Source organism: Ambystoma mexicanum, chromosome 6q, assembly GCF_040938575.1.
Source record: "Ambystoma mexicanum isolate Mex_15411 chromosome 6q, UKY_AmexF1_1, whole genome shotgun sequence".
Lineage (NCBI taxonomy): Eukaryota > Metazoa > Chordata > Amphibia > Caudata > Ambystomatidae > Ambystoma > Ambystoma mexicanum.
Genome location: NC_090937.1, coordinates 1,640,115,397 through 1,640,140,272, shown reverse-complemented (window position 1 = coordinate 1,640,140,272; position 24,876 = coordinate 1,640,115,397). Strand labels below are relative to the sequence as shown.

Below are 24,876 nucleotides of genomic sequence, written 5' to 3'. Positions count from 1 at the left end.
GAGGATCCACAGCTCTAGGGGCCTCCACAGGCAAATTCAGACCTATAGGACAGGTGCAGACTGCTTCGGCGTCGACAATGGTGCCGAGGGCTCTGAGAGCCTGATTGAGGGCACGGCCCCGACAACCGCACTCGATGGGCCCATCGCTGATGGCATCGACACCTTCCTCGACGCCTTACCAGATTTCGATGGTTTCATCAGGGACGAAGACCGCAACCTGGACCTGGCATGTCCCTGGCGATCACCCGGAGCTTTGTCCGAACGGGACTTCGACGGTTCCCGATGTATATCGCGCCGACCGCCCGGGCCTGAAGGCGCACGAGCGTCGGACCGAGACCGATTCCCGCCGGCTTCAACCGAAAGCGCGGACGGGGCAGTGCCTTGAGATTTAAAAATCTCCAACATTTTCTCACTGAACGCCTCCCACTCCTCCGGGGTCGAGGATTTAGTGGGGCAAGCCACTTTCCTTGCTGAGCAATCATCCGACGAGGGCGGGGAAAGCGACCAGTGATGCCGCTTTCGAGGAGGAAGAGTGGTGCAAAACACTCCGGGACCGAGATCCCCTGAACTCCCTCCGACGGGGAGAGTCACCCCTCGAGTCGTCGGTGGACAGGCCGGTAGATTTTTTTAGATTTACGAGGTTTGGACACCCGACCTACCTGCAACCTCCCCTTATGCTCCTGCAAGGCCTTGGCAGTCAGAGACTGGCATTTTCGAGCAGTCATCGGTGTCGTGGCTCTCGCCCAGACACCATAAGCAGATACCGTGCAGGTCCTCTTGGACTTACAGTCTCTGCACTTCTTAAAGCCCGACCGGGGTCGCTGGGGTCGAAGAAGAAGACATTATCGAAGATAACACGAAGCACGCCGAGTTCTCAAAGCAAAAACGTTAACGTAAAAAATTGAACTGAGGCTACTGGCGCCGTGCGTTCTACTTATAACATCCGCTGACGTCACCCTTGACGGATGCCTTTGAGGGACATCGACCCAACGCCATCGACGTAGGGCGTCCTCTGACGAAATATTTCCGAAGCAGCACAGTTGTGGACATTACATGTAGGTTGGAGGAGACAGTACATTCGAAGATATTTCCTTTTCACAGGCAAACAGCTGATTTTACCATTATAGTAAATGCAAAATCACTATAATTTATTTGTATTTATTTATTGTGCATTTGTAAAGCGCGTATACTTCAAGTAAAATGTGTTTCAAAGCGCCCACAGTGCAACGGGAGTGAACATGGGAATGAAAGGCAAATATAACAATGAAAGAGAGAGACGGTCCTACTAGGCCTTGTGAGCATTCAGAACATGCAAGTGTAGAGAGAGAGAGAGGGGATAAGGGAGAGGGGGGTAAGTGCTAGGAGTACCACAGAGGGAAGTGGTAGGAATTAAGTTGCAGGCAGCTGTTAAGTAACTGGCAGAGATCACTTGAAGAGTGGTCAACTGCCAATAGATCAGTGCAGGCCTGTGATAGTACAGGCCAGTGGGCACCAAGGCAAGTGGGAGCGGGCGGAGGCTGAAAGCGATTGGGGGTGGGAGGACAGGACCCAGGTGGACACATAAGGGCACTGTTCACCAATCTCAGCGACTGTGGGATTTAGCAAAGGGGGAAGGGGTGAGGAGGAGGTGAAAAGGAAAGTCTTTAGGAGCTTCTGGAATTGGAGGAGATCCAGCTGAAGACTAAGAGGTAGTGGGGGGCAGTTCGAGGCTGCGACACCCCAGGCACTGCTGATCTTCATTTTCCTTCTTTCTGTTCTCCTTTCCTTCTGTGTTTTCTATGTCTGTCTTCTTCAACTATCTCCTTCAACTGACCTTATGCTTTTCAACAATCCTCCTCTTCAGTTAAGTCCAACCTATGTCTGTCAGTTGGCATGGGAGGCCTGCCCATTGTCCCTCAGTCTCACGGTTCCATATGTCCCCCATGGTGGGCAACGTGGTACAGTCAGGTAAGTCCATGTTAAACACACACATTAAATAAAGACATTTAATACAGCTCTTGTGTTCTGTTTTATTTCTACTTTTATATAACCCCAATAGTTGATAGGGGGTTACAACAGCCTCACAGTGATGGAAGGGGCTCCTCCTTGGTGGGAAGGGACTAATAACTGCAATTCATCACACTCCCCATCAGGATCTACAGCCATCATCTCCCTAGCACTCCTTCATGGATCAGCACTGGTAATATCTGAAATAGAAAAGGGCTCTTGGCAGCAGGTTTATCTTGATGGCATTTATCTTACACATCAGTGAAAGGGGGGAGGAGCGTATATCTGCATTCATTTTTCCCATAGTGGTGGGTAAGAGGCTTCATATAGTTTCTTTATTTTTATTTGTTATTTTAATTCCCAAATATAGAATGCTCTCTCTTTGAATCTCAAACTGCAGTTGTTCAAGATCTTCCATTCTATCATCATCCATCGTCCTAAAGGAAAACAGGACTGATTTTTGATTAACCTTGAACCCAGGTAGTTCACAATATGCTTTGATAGGGCTACGGGCTGCAGGGCTCGATGCATTTAGGTCCCACAAATGTAGTAGAATATCATCGGCAAACAATGCTAGTTTGAACTCCCTGTCCCCTACCATCATGCCCTTTATCAACGGGTTAGATCCAATGGCAATTGCCAGTAGTTACAGTGTCAAGATAAACAGCAACAGTGACAGTGGGCACCCCTGCCTTGTTCCTCTACCCAAGTTGAACACAGTGGACTTTTTCCTTTTTGCCATTACTGCTCGATCTCTCTTCTGCCTTTGACACTGTCAACCATGCCATCCTGCTCAACCGTCTCCGTGATAACCTGGGTATCACTGGTCAGGCTCTGGCGTGGCTGACCTCTTTCCTCTCCAATCGACTCTCCCAGGTCCAACTGGGGTCCTTCCTCTCTGACATCTTTTTCTCCACCTGTGGTGTCCCCCAGGGATCTAATCTTCCCCCCTGGCTGTTCAACCAGTATCTGGCACTCCTTGCCCACCGCATCGCTGCTCTCTGCCCCAACTTTCAGTGCTATGCGGACGATACCCAGCTCATTTTCAGGCTACCCTCGGCCTCCTCCTCTCCTTCCCTCATCTCTGACTGTCTGCTATCCAGGAATGGTGTGCCGCCAATGACCTCTGCCTTAATGCCAGTAAGACTGAGATTCTACTCATCGGCACACCCACCCCCTCCTTCCCTGCAGCTCTCTGGCCAGCCTCTCTTGGCCCTCTTCCTGCAAGGCAAAAAACCTCGGGGTTATCTTCGACTCCACACTCTCCTTCTCTCCTCATATATCTGACGTCTCTAAGAAGTCACACTACCAGCTGCACCTCCTCAGAGGTATTCTTCCCTTCCTCTCCTTCCCCCAGAAGCTCACTGTCTCCCGAGCCCTGGTTCTCTCAAAGCTGGACTACTGTAACAGCCTCTATCTAAATCTGTCTGCCTCTACTCTCCGCAACTTATCCAGAACAGGACTGCGAGACTTGTCCTTGGCCTCAAGCCCAGGGATCGTATCTCTCCAGGACTGAAATCTCTGCACTGGCTCCCAGTGGCTGCGAGGATAAAGTTTAAAACCCTCTGAATTGTCCACAAGGCCTTCTGGGGCCTGGGGCCTAAATACCTTCAACTCTCTCTCCCTAAATATCTTCCTTCCCGAGCCCTTCGCTCATCCGTCTCCAACTCGCTCAGGGTCAGCCGCTTCTCGAAGCTACGAGCTGGGGGGTAGATCTCTCTCCGCAGCAGGGGCCTCCCTCTGGAACAGCCTTCCTGACTCCCTGAAACTTGAGGAGAACCATCTCCGGTTCCGGAAGCACCTCAAAACCTTCCTCTTTGCTTCTGCTTTCTCTCTCCCTCTCCCCTGCTAATTCTTCGCTGAAACTGCACTGAATCTGCAACTGGGCCACTCTCACCGACCCCGGTCCTGGGCCCAGCACTCTCCACTTGCACTGCCTCCCTGGCAACCCCTGCACTGCGGGACTGTCTCTGTATCCCTACAGCCCCCCCTTCCCAGCACTTGTCTGCACTTACCTTCCACTTGCCACCAGCTGGCCCTCTTTATTTATTTTATTTTATTCTTCTTACCTTGTACTGCACTTCCCCCCCTCCCCTTCCCCATGCACTTTCTCTCTTCCCCCTACCCCTGCACTTGCGCGATCTGAATGACACCTGGCCTATTAGGATCGTTGTCTGTTTTCCCCTTGTTCCCCCCTCCCTGCCTCGTCGCGCCTTGAAACACTTGTGTATAGGCGCGTTACAAATGCCATATCATATCACTTGTCCTTTCGGCCCTGTATATAACGCTCCAATAATTCATTATTTTCTCTCTGAATCCTACATGGGTTAACACTGTGGTCAGGAACATCGAATTGACTTGGTTGAACGCCTTTCCTGCGTACAGCGATAACAGACCCAGATCTTCTGCTGCATCCTTCATTGCATCCATCAAGCTCAGTGCTTTGCGATGGTGCCTGCCCCCTGTCTTCCCTATCGCACCTTGTCTGTATCTACTAGTCTAGGTAGGATCCCATCCACCCTGGATGCCCGAATACTTGTAAAGATGTTTGAATCTATATTTGGAGGGAGATTAGACAGTAAAAATAGTTCTTTGGGTATTTCCCTTCTCTATGAATCACTGGTATGAGTGCTAGTTGAAAGAATGAGGCAAAGAATGAAACACTTTCCCCAGGTATGGGCCAGTTCTGTGCAAATGGTTTATAGAAGCTGTGTATATGTCTACTCACGGGGCTTATCCTGCTTGGATTCTCTGTATTGCCGCTATTACCTCTTTCTGTTTCTATTGGCCTATATAATTTGTTTCCTTCGTCAATCGTTAATGTGGGGATTCCCTCTCTCCCTAAATATTCTAATACTTGTTCATGCGTTGTGCCTTTCGTATACAAAGCCTGGTAAAACTTGGCAAACCACTCAGCTACCTGCTCTGATCAATTTACCTTTCACCCTTCCTTATCTTTAACCCAGTTTACCGTTCCATCCCGCTTCAGTGCCCATAATCTCCTGGCCAACATAGAGTACGCCTTATCTGATTTTTCACACAATTTCTGCTTTGGGAACCGTACTTTCTCTAAGCCACCCAAGGGCCAGGGTTTTGAGTTCTTGTCTTTCTTTGTTTTATCTCCTTTATCACCTCTTCTTTGGGTTCCTCACTGTCATGTAGTGATCTTTCAAGGTACCCAGGTTGGCTCTCAAGTTACGCATTCATGAAATTCTTTCACAGCTTTCTTCTAGCCCCTTCTCTTATAAAGAGCTGTCTAATTGTGGATTTTGCGGCATCCCAGACCATGGCCTCTCTCATCTCCCCTGTATCATTACTTTAAAATTTTCTTTTACTTTTCCTTTAAATTCCTCCCTGAATATTTGGTCTTTCAATAACGGGTCATTACACTTTCAACTTGGCTCACTTTGGGTGAGGCCCTGTATGTCTATGCTCATCTTCACCATGTCATGTCTGACCATGGCACTTGTGCTATTGTGGAACCTAATATTGTATGCTCTTCCGTTCTTTCGATTACGATATAGTCTATCCTGTAGTCGGTCGCATGCGGGCCGAGAAAAAGGTGCACCATCTCTTGCCTGGGTTGCATGCTCTGCATACATTGCATACATTGTGTAGTTCCCATATCCCTCTTTGATTATTTATCATAGTGTCTCCTCTTGTCTTCTTCCCATGTTAACTTCCTATCCATATTTGCGCCAGCTCACAAATTGAAATTGCCGCCTAATATCAGTAGGGCTTCCACTTGTGCTGTTGAGGTTGGCATTGTGTACCGGCCTGTGGCCCTTCCGGGGCCAGGACAGGCCCAGAGGGGCTTGCCTTAAGCTGCGCGGGCATTGTTGCCAGCACATAAGTGCTGTGCGTGGGTCATGTGGGTGCTTACCGGGATCCGTGGCAATGGAAGAGATACTTCCTTAATTGCTGAGCGCTTAGCACAAAGATAAAAACATAACAAATTCAGCAATACTAAAACTGATACAATGTATAAGCAAGAGCATCAAGGTATTGACCGTTTATTTAAGGCACAAAAGTAAAATATTAAAAGCAGAAATAGCAGCGGCCGGTACTTAAATGGTTGCACACAAATGCAGCCTTACCGGTCTTATGGGTTCTAGGCGTAGTCCTACAACAACCACGAGCCAGCACCTTCGGACAGGCCCTTTCCTTATATAGCCACTGCTACCTGCATATATGTCGTTGCCAACATTCAGAAGCACCTGGGAGGGAGATTTCATGAGAGAAATCGGGAGAAATTAATTTCCCCATAGGAATGTATTGGGGCTAGAATTATTTTAGTCTGGAGAATGAGAAAAATTGCAATATTTTCCATTTAAAAATCGCGAGTCTCCCACCTACTCAGGAGGGTTGGCATGTCTGTAGTGGGTACCGTCCTCTGCCAATGACTTACAAGAGCCTGTTTAACTGGGTCCTGTCAGATCTAGCAGATGGCTGGTGGCGATTCATAGGGATGGAGAATGTTTTTCTTTTTTCCAAGGCAGGGTGTTAGGTGTTAAAGGGATTTGGATTCCTTTTTTTCCCCCTTCATTACAGTAAGGGTATGTTTCCCAAGCCAAGATGGAGGACCAGTGGGCTGGTCTGATTGGCTGGGAGAATAATGGCCACAAGTGTCTTGGTGTGAACTCAGAATTCTAGAACTACCTTTCATCGCTAGTCATTTCATGCAGCTTGTGTTTAACTTCAGCTACTTAACTAAGGCCCAATCTGGAGACCAGAGGTCAATCAGCAGAAGAAAGAACACTTCACCTGTTAAAACAATATCGTGGAGAAAGAAGGCCACAGGTGGAAGTGCAGCAAAATAAGAGACTGTTTTTATTTACAACTAGAGGCTCGCAAGTAGTAATATCAGCAGCGTGTACAGAAGGTTGCACCCATTTGTTTCAAACGAAAGACTGTTAATTAATGTTAAAAGGAGGCAGTCGGAGAAACTGAGTTTACTGTGAAACGGATTAAAGACCATTTTTGTGCAACGTTGTGTGCGCAAGGAGGTGCTGCGTTCCAATAATTGTAGGCAGAGCGGGTGCGAGCCTTTGTTGGTGGGCAACAGAGCGTGCATTTTTGTAACGTGATGAGGCCTTTGCGGTTCCAAAAAAGGGTTGGCAGAGTGGAGTGTAGATCTGCAGACTAGCAGTACGATGTGCAGGGAGGCCTTGAACACAAGCAAGCAAGCCTGTGTGCCGGGTGGGCAGAATAATCGTACGCTGCATGGCAAGTGTTGCCAACTCCTCAGTAAGGAAAGTAGCTATTGGCTGTCCTAAAAGTAGTTAGAAGTAGCTAAATGACATCGTCTAATTTGCATAATTAGCCGGGTGCATGATGGGCAATTGCCGAGGGCACGGTTGTTATAGACTCTCATTCCATTTTTCAGCCAGCTAGCTGCCTAATGCACGTGCGGCATGGTCTGATGACCTACAGATGGCAGTACATAACATAATGCATAAGTGCAGTACAGCATGCATGGCGCTATGTCATAGCCAGGAGTAAATACCCATCAGAAATTGTAATAACTATATTTTGCTTCTTTATTATTTGCCAGAAAAGGGTAAAATCGTGTACAATTCCTCTGCAGGACCCTTGTCCGCTTTCAAAACCAGGAACGGCTTTCAAACCAGGAACTATTTTAGCCTTAATTAGCTGTCCAAGTTTCAACGCTATGGGAACCTCGTACCGCCCGAAATTTAGTGTTTTGAATTTCCTGCAAAGTGGTTTGAGACTGAATAATTATAAGGAATGCATCCCGCAAACATGGAGTGATATATGCAACAGCATATGCACATGGACCGGCTCCTGACTCATCATGCTGTCCTTTTTTAGCTGGATCCGCACCATTGCTTTTTGGGAACTCTTCCAATCACACCCGCCCCAATATTACAGAATAAGCAACACCCCTGAATGAGCCTCAATAGTGAATTACAGTACTCTGTGCCAGTTTAGCATTTTGGCACACAGACACCTCCACTATTGAACTGCATTTCTGGCCTGCAGCACCCAGTGATAGGTCAATCCTGTGGCCCACAGAAGCAGCCATGCCGGTGTACATTAATCCTGACCTGAAACTTTCTCTTCTGTTTCCGTACTGGGACTCAAGTGCAGCTCGGCTAACGCACCTCGCCCTCAACATGAAGCAGAGCAACAGTTCCAGTACTGACACAATGCACTGCTCTGCCAAAGCACCTCACTTAGCCACTTCTGATCTGCAGAACCCCCTGCTAGGTCAGCGTCACGGTTGGACCAATGAAAAAGTGGCCCACAGTTGCAAATGGCTCTTCATTCTTTTTGTATAGTACGCAAGCAGCAACAGAGAAGCAGTTTCAAATCAACTTCATCAGGCCAGATGAAGAACGACTCAAAAGTGCCACAGTGTGAAATAGTTTTCTAAAAAAAAAAGGAAGTTTAGGGATAGTTAAAATAGGCTTTGTAAACTCACATAAACGAACATTCTCAAGACAAGGAAGAGAGCAAAACTCATCTCAGCAACACCTCTCAGCTAATAGCATAGGCAAAACAGGAGAGAAAAGAGAAGCACAAAGGAAATGAATCTAGTGCTATTTATAACTCAGTGCAGAACCAGGAGAGAGGAGTGCGTCATTTATTATTTTATCCACTGCCCCTTTCCTGTGGTTTCCAACTTAGCCGTGAAACCTGTGGTTCCGACGGGCTCCTGCGCCCTACGAAGGAGGGCCCCTCGGTGGGGGCCCCCCTTAGTGCCAACTGCCTCACGCGGCATGGTGGCAAGAGGAGTCGGGAGAGGGGGGGGGGGGGTGTGAGCCAAGCATTACTCCAACCTGGAGGGGGGCTGGAGGGGGTGGGTGACGTCATCTCCCGCGCGCCCATTGGCGCTATACAAACACCTGGACAAGGGTCTCTCTTGTCGGCTCCTCGCCAACGTTGCTGCTGTGTTCGTGTTCCAGCGCGAAGAAGGAGGCGGTCCAGGTCGGGTCGTTCCTGCGGTTCCAGTGAAGGAGTTGACCAGTTCCGGGAAGAAGGGAAAGGTAAATACTTTTACGGGGAGGTTTTGCATTGGGCCATGTTAAAAAAGCGGAGGGCATCGCGATGGGCAGAGATCATGGGGATCAGGTCAGGTCAAGAGGAGTCATTGTTGTGGGACGGTTGGCTTAGGTGCAGGATTTTTTATGCTGGGATTGAATTGACATAAGGGGTTGCCACATACACGGGCCCAGGGCAAGAATTGGCGCGCAATGGTCGCCGCGCTTTAAGAGGCGGTCAGACATGGGCTGTACCACCCTGACACGTAGCATGAGTTTGTGCCCATATCTGGGATGGGGCGGTCACTGGGCCGTTTGGTTGCCAGCAAAGGTGTAAATCGGGACAGAGGATGGGAGGATAATGGGGGGCTGCAGAACGGCCGCATCCACGCGGACAGGCAGGTGGGCATGGAGGATAGTGTATGTTTTGGGGGGTGGGCTGGGTGGTCGGGGGCGAGGGTCCCAAGTGGGGTAAGGTCCGGGGGGGTGGGCATGGGCAACAAAGGGGTGTCGGGGAGCTCGGTTGCCTCGTGGGCTATGGCAGAGCACTCACGGGAATTCAGTAAACCCAGCAGAGGGGCCAAACAAGGTATGGGGACATCGAGCAGCCGCTGGAACAGGTGGGGTTTCAGGAAAGCAGTTAAGCACGTAGGCAGGGGGGTGAGGGGGTTAACAGGGGGATTGCTCAAGGGGGAAGGTGGGTGTGGGCAATATTGATGTGCGCCGGTTTAGGGTTTTTCTGGAAGGTAGTGGTTTTCCTGCTTCGTGGACGGGGAAGGTGCTTCAGGCGGTCGTCAATTTAATGGTGTTTAAGTGTGGGGAAATGTTTTGTTGTGTTGGCATCGTTTGGTTTTGCTACGTTGGGGGTTAACTAATATGTGCAGTTGTGTGGGTTACACAAAGTCAATTGCTTTAATGATTCGAGTTTCGGGGAAGGCGCGTTGCAATTGGGGTAAAAATGTAAACTGTTATGAGGTGGAAATGGAGACTAGGAAATGGAGGCTATCATTTCACACAAAGCCAACGCCTACAATGCTCGCATCAACAATGCAGCATCCGACTCCAAAGAGCTTTTCACTATTCTTAGAGAACTTGAAAATCCACTTCCTACCGACACTCCCATAAACACAAGCAAAGAATGGTGTACCACCATACAAGATGCTCTTGCCTCCAAAATCTCTATGTTACAAAACAAAATCAACTCCAAAAAATCACTCCTAGCTACAAAAAACCCCTGCCTCCCTAATCACTGTATCCCTTCCAGCGACAACTCCAACCCCCCCTTCCAATTCACACCAGTCACCCACAATCTCGTGCTCGACACTATCTCCAAACTAAAAGCATCCAACTGTAAAGGAGATTCTGTCCCAGCCAAACTAGTCAAAGCCTGCGCACCTACACTGACCCCCCTCGTTACGAAATTTGTCAATGCCTCATTCAAGTCCAATACAGTTCCGACTTGCATTAAAGAAGCCTGGGTCACACCACTTCTTAAAAAACCAAATCTAGACCCCACCATTCCAACTAATTATCGCCCCATAACTACGGTCCCATTCTTACTCAAAATCATCGACAAACTAGCCTATAACCAAATTCAAACCCATCTAGAATCAAACCAGCTCCTCGGCACCAGACAATCAGGCTTCAGGCCTAACCACAGCACTGAAACAGCTCTCCTGGACCTTAAAATCCAGATGGATGCCATTAGAGACTCAGGGAAACTTTGCATTCTCCTGCTTTTGGACCTCTCAGCCGCGTTCGATTTGGTGGACCACGACAAACTCTGCAACTCACTTGCCCGTGAATTTAACTTCTCTGGGGCAGCCATTGCCTGGGTGAAATCATTCTTAACCGACCGCACCTCCAGAGTGTCCATAGGCAAAGAAGCAGCCAACCCCATCCCAGTCCCCATAGGAGTGCCCCAAGGCTCTTGCCTTTCTCCTACGCTGTATAACGCATACACCAAGCTCCTGTTCGCAGCACTTGACAACATGGGTGTCACATACACAAACTTTGCGGATGACACCCAGATCCTTATTCCCCTTACAGGCAACTATGACCAGGACACCTTAACAATCAACAAAATTTACGCCATCATACAAAACTGGATGGCATTAAACAGCCTATGTCTCAACGATGAGAAGACGGAAGTCCTCATCGTAGGAGCTCCAGCCAAATTAGCTACCCTGCAGCCAGAATATTCAACCATCAACATCGACGGCACCAATATTCCAGTGTCTAAACAAGTAAAAACACTGGGCGTGTACCTCGATGCCAGCCTAACCATGACTAAACAGATCAATGCACTTTCCTCTTCCACGGCCTACACCTCTAAATTAATTGCACTCAGCCGACAATTTCTGACCCCAGCAAACTGCCTCACCCTGGCCAGAGCACTGGTACTTCGAAATTGGACTACTGTAATGTTTTACTACTGGGCACCTCCAACACTAACCTAGCTAAAATGCAACTTTTGCAAAACAAAGTCCTGAGGGCAGCGCTAGGCATAAAAAAATCAGATCACATCTCCAAGACCAGGAAAGATGTATACTGGCTCCCCATCAAAGCCCACATCATTTTCAAAACACTATGCATCACCTACAAATGCATTACAAAAAAAGGACCTATCTATCTCAATAACACCCTGCACCCTAAAACTAACATAAGACTACTGAGATCCAACAACAAACTCCTCCTGGACCCCCCCCCCCCCCGATTCAAAACCACAAGAGCAGGGGGCAGCAGCTTCACCACCTTAGCCCCCAAACACTGGAACTCCCTTCCTATCATCATCAAAAAAGCATCCTCCTTCACGATCTTTAAAAAACAGCTTAAAACCTGGTTATTCAACCAATATTAGCACCCAAGGTTAGGACACCTTCCTCTGGATACTGTTGTAAATACTTAGGACCCTGTTTAGTGCTGTTAATATATTGTAACCTATATCATGCAATGTAACCAATGTAATGTTTGAACATGACTATTTTCTAAGCTGTCTTATAACCTCGCCGTGACACCTGAGGGTCTGGGCGTGTAACAAATAAATAAAATAAAATAAATAAATAGTGGCATGGCACAGGGTGTGTCTTCATTAAAGTTTATTCCAAGTGCGGGCGGGGGTTAATATTTGACGCTCTCCAGGTGAAGGGGTGGGTTTGCTGGTCTACTATCATGTACATTGTGGGCTACACAAGGTTAAATGCGTCACCCCTTCGTGGGCTGGGTAAGGCGTTTTGCTTTTCATTTATCATGGTAAACAGCAGCATGTAAGGGGCACCATGGGGCGTCAAGGCAAATGGCAGGACAGTATGGGCGCCGGGGCCGTGGTTCGTTTCAAGTTAAATGGAATGCAGTATGAGCTGGTGCCGTGCCTCGCAGGGCGTCCGTGGATGCAGCGGCGTGCAGGAGGTACCAGTGGATGAGGCAGGGAGCACGAGGGACCAGTGAAGCGGCTCACAGGGCCTTTGTGGGATGTAGCGGTGTGCAGGAGGGATCGGTGCAGCACCTCGCAGGGCTGCATGCAGACGTGTGCAGGGGGGACATGTGCTCAAGGTAGCTTAGTGCCGAGCAGGGTCGGACTGGGCATAAAGTGACCCGGGCGCCAATTATAAAGTGGCCCACAGTTGAAAATGCCAAGTCAGTCCTTTTGGGCCTACTGTTTGGGGGTATCCAAGGGGCAGGTTTTGATGAAATGTGAAGTAAATTGTGCATTTTAAATAACATTTATTCAGCAACACTGGTCCAAACTACTAGCCGCATAGTCATTTTGCTCTCTTTAAGTATAAACCCTTCGACCTATCTACGTCACTGCTTTCTACCTCGGGTGTGTGGAAGGCGTTTTGGCATTCTTTTAAAATTAAATTGTTTAAAGTATGCGAGGGTCTCGCATTCAAATTGGGGAATGTCATTTGTTTTGGGCTTTCGGGAAGTTGGGACCATGCTGGGGCATGGGGGTTGCAACCTTGGGACGTTGCATGTCCAGTGCTCAGAATGCGCAACTTGGGAAGGCTTGGTTTGGGTGACATCGTGTTGAGTATGCTCTTTGTTTGCTGGGGCACATGTGGCCGCTGGGGGTGCGGTGCGCTGGTCGCTTCATGCCGAAATTCGGCAAACCGTGTTGTTGTTGGTTGGTGTCAAGAATGGTGTGCCCCGCAGCAGGGTCAAAGGAATGGGCGGGCAAGGAGTTGGGGCAAGGTGAAGGGGTGGTTGGGCAAGGAGTATTGCGGTATGCATCCCATCTTTTATTTAAAACGAACACCATTTATTTACAAGTAAACCTTTTAAAATAGGATTAAAGGTAGGCATGCGTAAACGAGCATAATCCCTCGATATAATTCGGGCGACTCTAGTCCTCTGTCTACGTCACTGTGAACCATGACCCAAGTGGCTGAAATTAAATCTCAATTAATTTGGTGCAAACGAAACATAGGTTTTACAGTGAATATTGCGAGACGCCGTTTGGAGGTATTCAAATTAGATTGAAATGAGTCTTTGCATTACCCGCAAAGCGCAATTCTACGCAGGACTGAGGAAATACACGCGGCTTAAGCACGTCGAGGTCCACGTTTCTGGTACTTAAGTGCCAAGGACGAGGTATCTCGTCCTTGGGATTACCTCCCTGTTGCCAAGGACGAGATAGCTCGTCCTTGGCACTTAATGGGTTAATATCACTTTACACTAATTAGCACTTTCATATCTCCGAGAACGCGCAAGGGGGGGCGCATGCAGCGGTGCAGTTTTAGCGCAAAGGGGCACATGATTCGTGGCAGTTCCGGGCCGTGGGGCACATTGTTAGCTGCAATTATGCAAATACAGCACATCCTTTGGTGCAGTTGTGAAACGCGTCCCATGTGGCTGTTTGGGAACGCATGATTTGGTGCAGTTGTAGAGCAAAGCAGCACATCATTTTGTGCAGTTTAAAATCAAATTCCTTAATGGGACCGGGAGATGTACATTTGGGTGCGATTTAATTAAAAATATCTAATATATTATCTTAATTCAGAAGGATTAACATTGAAATGTATTCAAGGTGTAGCGGGACAACGCATGATGTTTGCACAAATTGGGTTTAAAAAATAAAACAGCAAATCCGTTGGTGGATTTTAGAACAATCTTTTGCGCCCGGCTCCAACTCTTGGCCAAATATAGTTAATGGCATGTTTTGCTGCTTTCGGAATAAGGAACGGAACTAAGATATTTTGAGGCGATATTTGGCATATTTGGGATAATGGAACACAATTTCTTCTGCGATAATAAAGTTTCTTTAAGTCACCAGCGTCCCACTAGAAGATGTGTGATTGGAGAATTCAGATCAACGCTAGATGTTGCTGGCACCCTTAAGGTTCGGAGTTTTAACAATGTTCACCGGGTTCAAGTAGCAAGATTAACCAACAATAGATACAGGAAGAGAGCAGTTGGTTAGAACAATTGGCAACTCGGCACGCCTACAGATGCCCATGAGAGCGTAACGGCGCAAGGTTTTGCATGACTAGCTGTGGTTAAACAGAGCATTTTGGGCCGGGCGCAAGGGCAAACCCCACTGCTCAGGGAGGGGCAAGTGATTGAGCGTCGCAGGTGCAACCTCCGCCACGGGCTTTAGAAGTGGGATGGCCAATAGCACGGTTTAAGCTAGGGGGATGGTAGGGTGCGCAAGCCGGATCCCCCTCTCTCTCATGCAGGAGAGGGGTGCTCTGGCGGGCGTGTGAAGGGGGCAAAGGAGGAGGCGCTAGAAGGGGCAGATCACGCGCACAGTGACAGGGAGGTTGCAAGGGAAGAGGGGGTGGGCGATGGTAGAGCGGACACGGGAAGGGGGGGAGATGGACGAATTTGACAGGATTCCTAGCATACTGAAAGGATAGGACATGGCTAAATCAGTCAATCTAATCTAATCCTGGTGACCAGGGGGAGAAGGGGGTTATTGGCGGGGATGAGGACCGGACTCACCCAAATTGGGAACAGTTTCCGGGGCACACATTGGCGTGGTCAGAGATCATACTTAGGCAGACTTGGAGGGGGCACATTCCCAGGGAGGCACGAATGTAAAACTGGTGAGATTCCTGGTCAGCAGGGGCTTTGGATGGGTCAAGCATGCCTCGATCAGTTTGAAAACTCCGGGTTGCTTTGGGGAGGACAAGGTTCACTTATCAGAAGTGGGGGTAAGGGGATGGTGTACAACTTAAAGGATGCCCTGCAAGGGATGGGCTGCAGATGAACTGCCGGGGGATGCTAGCATGGGGGGGGGGCAAGGGAGGGTGTCTATTTGGGCTTTGTCAAACGAAGGAAGGCCTTTAAGGGGCCTGAAACGCTCCCCCCTAATCTTGGTGGGGGTGGCCTCCGGTAAGGATACGGAACAGTCAAGGGAAGACCTCATTCGGCACGCTGCTGCCTGGTCAGTTGGCCCACCTGCAATGGATCCCGGAGCAAGCAGCAAACTGTCAGGAGGAGCACCAGCAGGGAAGGCCGCGGCACCATTCATCACACCACTGGTTCTAGCCGGAGGGCCTGCGTGTCTGTTGCGGACGGAATGAATGGGGTTAAAAAAAAAAAATAAAAAAAAAACAGGTTGGGAGTATAACTGGGGATTCGTGCACTAAGGCGACCAGGTGCATGAGGGGGAACTCACTGCGGCCGGTGGCCCGCTGCGAGTCGTGGCGGTGACACCGGTCGCAGCGACTGGTCTCTTGCAGACAAGCCCAGCGGATGTTACCTGGTGTTCCTGTTAGAAAGTACTGGCGAATACCACAAGGGGAACTGCACAGCCATCAGTTTATTAAGAACACCGCCCAGGAGTATTAGACTCAGGGGAGGCCCACGTTAATGGGGAGGGTTAGGGGGCTTGGAAGACCTTTCCAACTCCAAAAGTGGGTGAGGGGAAATGGGAAGAGCATCGTTGGAAACTGAAAATTGGAAAGCAACAATGAAGTCAGCAAGGGAGGGGTGAATTGAAAGTTTGCACTGTAAACGGGGCTCCGGCAAGTACGTTGGTAACTGCGGGGAAGGGGGGCCCCTGGGAGTTGGGGGATGTTAAGGGGGGGGGGGTTCAAGAGAAGGGGGCCCTTTGTGATTGGCAGCTTAAGGAGATCAAAAGAAACTTGGGGAGAGGGGGCGCCTTGGAGTGCGGGGGGTAGGGGCCAGGAGGAGCAGGGGGGATAGTTGGGGAGGACCCCTCTTTAGCGATAGGCAGGGGAAGAGGATGGGGATAAGAAGGATGCTGGGCTCTGGGGGATAGGTAGCGCTTGATGGATGGGGCTCTCTAGAACAGGAGGGCGCGATGGGGGCGGAGGGGATGGGACAACTAAGGCGGCGGGGAGAGCTAGGGCAGATCGGGGTCTTGGCGGAAGGGGGGAGAGGGGCTCCCTGGCAGGATGGGTTGGAGGAAGACCTGTTTAGGGAGAGATGATTAACAATGATTAATAAGCCAAGAGGGAATCCAGGGGTAAGGAGCAAAAGAGGAAAAGGAGACCGGAACGCATCCTTTAGAAGGAGCCTAAGCGGAAATGGAGAATGGAAAGAAAGTAAAGCACGGAATAAAATTGCACTTCAATAGCGTTGGGGAAAGAAAATGAAAAGAAAATTGCAAAACAAAGAAATGGCCAAAGGGTAGAGAGGGACTGCAGAGGAAGGGACTGGGCGCCCGCGTCGGGTCCCCCAAGGACCCGAAGGGGCGGGGGGGGAATGTTGCTTGCTCTCAGCGCAGAATCCTGAGCGTGAACGGAACACCTGTAAGCTAACTCCTGACTTTATGTGTAATAAAGTTTGCTGTGGCAATTTTTTCTCCCACTCATCCTACTGGTCTCTGCCTATCCTTTGGGTGGATGGGGGTTGGGGCTGCTTGGGAGGAGGGTAGCTGGGCAGGAGTGAGAGTCGGAATGTGGAATGAGAGCTGGGGGGGCATTGGGAGCAACAAGGGCTGCCACCGTGCCACCCCACTGAGGGTGTCGGCGCTAAGTGGGGAACATACGGTGAGGGTATGTGGGATCAGCATAATTTCCTGTGGATTCCAGCAAGCCTGTCATGACAGGTCCCATTTAAGGCCACAGCCGGGACCCCCATTCCCTCCTTAGCAGCTAGCGTCTTAGTGGAGATCCTTTTCTATGCCACCGATCCGCTTTCCATCTCAAGTCCCCAGCGCAGCCTCACGTCTATCCAACTGCTCTGGGTTTACTCCTGGGATGCATGCTTGTGGGTCCTCCAGCGCATTCACTGCAGCTCTTCCACTACATTCTCCCAGGCCAGCCTGTCCACACAGTCCCCTGCAGGTAGTGCAACAGTACCGCAAGATCTGGCCACATCGCTTCAGTTCTCATCTCGCCAGCCATGGACTCTTCCTCTGCTGCCTTTCCGAACTCAGGACTTGGGCCCCTATCGCAGTTCTCAGCCTGCCAAAGACCACACGGGGGGGCTCTAGTTTACTCTGTGCGGCTTTCATTTCATCGGGGAGAACTCTGATTTCCATGCAATCTGTAGGAGGAGCAAGAAGGCCATGGAGCGCAGCACACTGCGGGCATATTGGGCTGCGCACGCTAGTCTCCCCTAATGTGTCTCTATGTTATAAGAAATACTTGTCCTAGTCAGCTGTTGAACTTTCAGTTTAGGAAATTCTGTTGTACTTTTTAAAACTATACAATCTATATTAAAAATACATACTTTTAAACAAATAATGAACAAACAAAAGAGCAGTAGGCACTGAAGGGGATAAGATGTATAGCACTTTCGCCAAAGTGCTTTACATAGAATACATTTGCAAACAATATCACCCAACAAGCATTGGTACACATTTATCAAACTTAGAAGGATGAAAGGCTGAGATGGCCTTGCCAGGATTCGAACCTGTAACCAGCAGATCTCACACATACAGATCGCAGCAGCGATCGTTCAACCCGCTGAGCTACCTTAAAGACAAATGTTTAGGGAACCTGCATATCGGCAGCAGAAACTGCCATAAATTCTTTGAGGAATTAGTCAATTTGTGTAGGGTTCGGATCATGAGGGAGCTGCAGCTAGTATTGTGAACTGTGCAGGGCATGAGGAATTAACTGCTGCTTTTTTGAGATGCATCTACGAAGGACACTCACCTTCTACTCAGCCCCTATCCTTTTGCATTTGTGGCGTAAAACTATTCTGTTTATATTTTAAGAAAACAAATGTACTATTTTGATCCTTTGTTAAGAAGACTCTTTGGGTGAACGACCACCAAAGACCCACACATACAGTGCTTCCATATAATGAACTGTCTTTCAAAAAATGATATATTTCAAGTGTTTCACAAGTGCACCATTCATCTTTCATACACACCAAATAGTATGTTTATACAACATGGTGAAAAATCTGCGGTTTGCTCCTTTTCGGTAATCAATCTCCCTTAGAAGATAAAGCCATTAAACCCCAAAAGACTGTTCCATTAACTGAAATGTATCCATCCTTTTCAGGTAACCATATTAGTAGATATTTAATGAACCCGACTCAGGCTACCTTACCGTCTCAAAGACTGCATACTCCGCACTGTAGCTCTCGCCAGGAACCACACCAGCACCACCAACCAATCCGGCAGCCAAGTTGTCAATGATATTGCCATAGAGGTTTGGCATGACCAAAACATCAAACTGATATGGGTTTTGTACCAACTAGAGAGAACGAAATGGGATATATTAACACTCCTATGTGAAAAGCATCTTGCAAACGCTATAAACAATAATTTAACAAAACAAATATCTGAAAAAATGTTTTTGAACATTTAATGAACAAGACCAAAAGCAGGGCACACTGACAAACTTAGTAATCTTAAACATTTCAAGCTCAACATTTTTCGCAATATACAAACTACTGGTTGATGGCACCAGAAGATCTATAGAATGATGCAATATCCTGCTCCTGTGAAGGGAGCATTCGCCATTTTGAGCAAATTATTAACAATGTCCAGTCTTCTTGTTCTCAACAAGTAAGTGTATGCCCTTTTTGTAACCTTGGTGGCCCATGAGTTACCAACCATCTGTGATGTACCACTGGAGGCGTTATGAGGAGGAATCCCTAGAACTCTCCTGGTCCTTCCCACGGAGAACAGCAAAGAGTAGCTAAAAACCCCATGTCAGTCAGCGGTAACGATTCTTCATGTGTGGGGAGAATAAGGCTAAGTCTTTACCTTTGGCCCCCAGGGAAACTCAGAGAAACGGAACCACAGAATTATTGTTTCAGACACGCCAAATCAGCGGGTATTTCTTCAATGTGCTTGGAACATGGCCATGGGGCCATAGTTCGGTGCACAGCGAAGGACTAGAAAAATAGCGCATTTATGGAATGCAAGCTCTAGCATGGTCTGTGATCCCGAGACAGGCAGAAGTTGTACAGCAGACCACAATATAACAAGCAACAAACAACCATGCGCAGGGCAGCAGCGCTGCCAACAGGAGCTCATAGGGGCGCAGCAAAGCCAGGGCACCAGGTCCACAGGCTGTCATAATGGAGCTGGTACCCAATATGGCTAACAGTTTTTCTCATTTCAGCTTACACTGACGGATTCCTATAAGGATACGGAATATGCAACTTATGGCCACACTAAAGGGGCAAGGTTAAACCACTGGGCTAGGGCCCATCGAACAGTACCCATCTCATGGAGAAACGGAACGAAAAATCAGATTCGATCAGTGCTGGTTTTAAAAAAGATACGAAGGCGTCTTGACGAGCTGGGTTTTAGAGCAGCATTAGAGATAAGAGAGTGGTGTTAACAATGGGACAGAAAAGGAGTTGGCTGTGCCATATCAGCAGGCGCTCAGGAGAAGCAAGGCTGAAGAGATAGGCTACAAAGGAGGCCTGCTGACACCATGGTCCTTTTGGAAAGCATTCAGAGGTCAGCCAGATCTGGCTCTAGTAGTTGAGACCACCAACCTAAATTAGGAAGTCTTAGTATTCTTTGAGAACAGAGATTGGAGGGCTACTGTGTGGAGGAGGGGTAGGGAAAAAAGAGTAACTAGGTAAAGGGGGAGAATTACTATCAGCATCAACAGTGAAGAAACTGCTAGTGCAAGAGGAGTCTAATTCAGGGCTTGCCTCTGCTCCCAACCAGACAGCAATTATACGCTGGCTATGGCGAGCCCGGCCTAGGGGTAGGTATCAAAGCCCTATAAGTGGTGAGTATCGGAGGCCATTACCTCATCCTAGAAACCTCGGCGAATATCAAACATCATGATGGTGACAAAGATAAAGACAAAAAAGAATACCAAGGTGAGGACAACAAGAACCCTCTGACTGCAAGTGACTTAAAGAGCACTGAAGTGAGCGGATGGCTAGATGATTCAAATTAACAGAAGGACTGGACTCTGGACCTTATGTCCTGTAGTTTGGGCTTTGCTTTCAATCCCACGGTTTTGCCTAGGCTCATCCCTTTATGAGTAAAGTCCCAGTCCTTTTGGTGTTCCTCATAACCCTGTCTAGAGGCTCAGGAAGACGTAATAAAGTCTGAAAACTACTGATGACAGGGGCGGTCGGTGGGGAAAGGGGAACTACATTTTATAGTCATGGGAATGCCCTTTCCCTAGCACTCTTATTCACACACAAGAGACCTAGTGACTAAGAGAGAACCTCTGTGTTAATATTAGAATCCTTGTGGGCAGCTGCTTGGTGCTGGGATACTTGACAGTTCACACCGATTAGGCACAGGTTATGCTAATACCCCAACATTTACTTTTCCTTCTGAACATTGCAAATAAACCTATTTAGTTGGTCATCAGTATTGCCAACAGTGTTCTCTTCCTACCTTATCATGACAGCCCAGAAAAGCAAAGTTGAACCTCTACACACCAGATTTGGGAATCACTATGTCTTACAACATTTAATGGGGGGTACGATGGAGCAATCACTTTCAATAACAGTGTTTTCTTGGCAATATAGAACCCTTAATTAAAGAGAAGGTGTTGGCTAGTGGTAAGATGATCAGCATTAGTGCCAGAGGTTTCCAGTCTATGCTGTCACAGGCTCTCTGGGTGATATCTGAGGAAATTCAATCATGAAACGCTGGCAACTACACAGCATTCAGTCACCCGCCATGATTCATGCTGATACAAATTAAGAGAAACCATTAAAGCCTCAGTACCAGCGGAACATTTATCACATCAAAAAAGGAATACAATGCTTAATCGCAGGACAAACTTGAGAAGTACACTTGTATTATCAGGAAATCCTGCCACACAAACTATTGAACACCTAAACAAAGGGGGCATGGGTGACTGCTGTTCCCAGCTAAAGGATACAAAAATAGATCAGAGGAAAACCCAAGAATCAGAACAGAATTCAGTTAAGAACTAAAGGGACCCCCTCGCCTGACCCAGGTAAAGCCCAAAGGGCCTTCCCTTGTGTACAGTTTCCTTGAAATTCCAGTCATAACATCCACAGATGCACATCAGCATTCTTATCAACCCAAAAAGCAACTATCAATTTGCAGCCACTTCTCACCCATAAGCCAGGCACTAGACCATCTCCACACTTTGATGCCTACACAACGAGGACAGATCAGCTTTAACCCACCATACAAAAATGGAGGCGATAAGCTGTGACAAGAATCGGTACCATGTGATAATGTCGCCTGGAAAAAGTCGTCAGGTTTTTCCTGACCCCTTAAATACTTTCCCTAAATATTCTAGAGATATTGTTCTTTCATCGACAGTTGTCATTTCAATGGGGTTTTTTAGCGAGTTTTTGTTACCGAAAAATCTCATCGAAACATATAGGGGGGGTTGTGAACGTGTGTATAAGGGGTGGGGAGTCAGTAATAGTTAAAAAAAAAAACAAAAAACAATGAGGGTCTGGGGGGGCATGGAGGGGGTTGGGGGAGGAGAGGGGAAATACCCCCAAAAATAAAAATAAATCAATTTGGTAGATATTAAAAAACCCACCGAAATGACAACCGTCGATGAAATGACATCAAACCATTTTAGAAGGGGTATAATTTTATATTATCAACTCCAATCGTACAATATTTGGGCAAAGCGGTTTGATTTTACAGAGGGTACATTTTTGGGAAATGTCGCCCTCGGCGGCCATTTTCCAGCTGACATTATCACTGGACAACAAAGAATCTTGCCCTCCTCATCCTTACAGAAATCAAGTTAAATGATGTCTCCCATACCATCATCATGAGGTTGCAACTGGAGGGCGAATAACCGCGATCTACAGAAAACACTTTTTGCAGAACTCAAATGCGTAGTAAGTCAGTAGTAAGTCAGATAGGGGACACTTACAAGAGATTATGTTTAACAGTATGCTTCATTTGAAATAAAGAAAAATTACCTCCTCTGAGCCCTACCGCTAAGATGAGTTACCTGTTCTAAAAAGGAACAAAAAACAAAAAAAGGAAAGAAGAAAAAAAGGAAAGAAAATCGGTGCTCATTAGGATGTCCAACAAATACACGCGGCCTCCTGTCAAAAGCTGTACTACACCAACATCTGCTCTACCACTAGAAAAAGAAAGAAAGACAATATAAGTTTTGACTTAATTAGGATCATTTCTCCCCCTTGGTTCAATCAGTGGTGACTGGTTTTCTGAACCCCACCAAAGATTGCTCAATAGTCTTTTCCAGCTCTGGATCTGTAGTTTCAACAACAGAAACATTTCTGTGTACCTTTGGCAAAACAACAGCTTTATTAACGATTCCAAACAGCTTGCATTTTGCAATTTCTAGCATTAGGTAGGTAATGGACTTGCTTAGCCAAAGCTTGGTCCTTGCTTTGGTTGTTGTTTCTCGCACTCCTCCTGGGATCTTCTGGTTATCAGTCCGGCTAGGTACATTACTCACCGTAATCGTATTTCTGATGCTTGTATCTGTTTAGATTCTCATGCTGTGCATAGGCCAACATCTAGTGGAAGCTGCAGTGTATTACAGTTGTTGTTTTCGTGACGTCTACAGGGCTTACCAGTAATACTATCCCTAGTGCGATGTCCACTGTACTCATGATCCCTCACGTGTCGAGGTCCCTCAGATTGTTATTTTACTGACATGAGGTAGCATGAGGTGTAGCGTGAGTACAGTTGTATCCAAGCAGATACGTATCAGACAAGCTCATAAGCATCCATGCGCCTTCTCTCCTCAGAGGAGGAAGGGTGGGCGCATGTGAATCTAAGCAGATACAAGCATCAGAAATATGATTACGGTGAGTAATGTATCCCTTCTGAGGCTTGTGGAGTCTGCTTAGATCACATGCTGTGCATAGATTAGTGAGCAGTGTTAGTAGAAGGTGGTGGGATATGAGAAGGTTCATGGGTGAACAGATGTCTTAGAACCGCTTGGTAGAAAGGATGGACGTACCCTCAGTACAACCCTATCCTTGCGGAACACAGTTAAGGGTGGCCTAGATTAAAGTGGCTGCTATTCACTCACTCTGTGAGCAGATGTAACTGCAACCAAGAAAGCCGTCTTGCAAGACAACAGTCTCAAAGGACAAGAGTGCAGAGGTTCAAACGGAGCACCCATGAGGAATTTCAAGACCAAATTCACATCCCAAACCGGCACCTGAAACGAAGACGGCGGGAACACATTTGTGAGCCCTTTTAGAAATTGGGAAATTAAAAGGAATCTTCAAATAAGAACACTCTTCAGACGAGCGCTTGAAATTAGACAGCGCCTCCAGGTAACCTTTAATGGTACCCACTTGTGACCCAAGAAAGCAAGAAAGACAGAATCATTGGAATGGAACTCTGAAAAGGATCGACATTTTGTCCTCTGCACCAGTCGCAAAACTTACGGCAATAGTACATGGATTTGGTTGCTAGCCAAAATCAACATCTCTATCACGTCATCCGGGAGGTCCCAATCCTTATATCTCAACCTTTCAGAAACCAAGCGTGAAGGTTGAGAGCCTTGACCTCTGAATGGAGAACCCCGACCCACCCCCCCCATCCCACGATGCGGTGCGCGAGAAAGAGAGAAAGATCCTCTTGGTGGGGAAGACAGCGTGGAGGGCAGATGGACAATTCTAGAAGGTCCGGGTACCACGCTCTCCTGGCCCAATGAGGATCATGTGGGATCCGAACCTCCGCAACCTCCTTAGCATCTGAGGAATGACAGGGACCGGAGGAAACACGTACAGAAGTGGGAATAACCAATCCACGACAAATGCTTTTCCTAAGGCTCCTCTCAGAGGAAATTCCCTTGAGCAGAATCTCTTGCACTTCTAGTTGGCACTGGTCGCGAACAGATCCACTTGCGAGGTTCCCAAAAGGGCAAAGATCTCCAGAAGGACTTCCTGTGCCAGATGTACTGCCGAGAGTGATATTCCTTGCTGGATTGGCCAGAACCAGAGCTGCAGTGACCCTAACCACCCGCTTTTTTGTTGAGGTAATGCATGGCCACTGTGTTGTCTGTCATGATCAGGACAACCTTCCCCCGCACAGATGGCAGAAAAGCCTTCAGGGCCAGCCTGATGGTCCTCAGCTCTAACAGGTTGATGTGGAGTTTTGACTCCGACAGAGACCAACGACCGCTGGCGGTCAGATCGTCAGCATGGGCTCCCCATCCTGTTAGGGAAGCGTCCGTCAGTACTGTCGCCTCCGGCCACGGTTGCCAAAACGGCTCCCCCTTCATCAGATTCCCCTCGTTGGCCCACGACAGAAGATCCTGTGAGGCCGAGAGTGGAATCTGAACGGGATCCGACATCTTGCCTGAGAATTGTGACCACTGCATTTTTAGAACCCATTGCAGGGATCTCATGCTCAGTCTGCCCTCTGACACCAAGAAAATGCAGGATGCCATGAGGCCGAGCAACCTCAAGACTTCCAAAGCCGGAAGCCGCTGGGCATGTTGAAATTTGTCCACCATCTGTACAATGTGATGAGGCTTCATCCTTTGGAGGCAAGCACTTTCCCAAGGACGTGTTCAATACAGTCCCGATGTACACGAGC

General features: G+C 48.0%; 1 protein-coding gene across 2 annotated transcripts in view; it reads right to left on the bottom strand.

Annotated features, from left to right (window-relative positions):
- Positions 1-24,876, bottom strand: part of IDH3B (isocitrate dehydrogenase (NAD(+)) 3 non-catalytic subunit beta) — a 455,202-nt gene that overhangs the window by 199,333 nt on the left and 230,993 nt on the right. For both annotated transcript variants that reach the window (XM_069632420.1, XM_069632419.1), the window contains exon 9: positions 18,467-18,613. In XM_069632420.1, the coding sequence (XP_069488521.1) occupies positions 18,467-18,613 (147 nt within the window). The remainder of the gene's footprint in view (positions 1-18,466; positions 18,614-24,876) is intronic.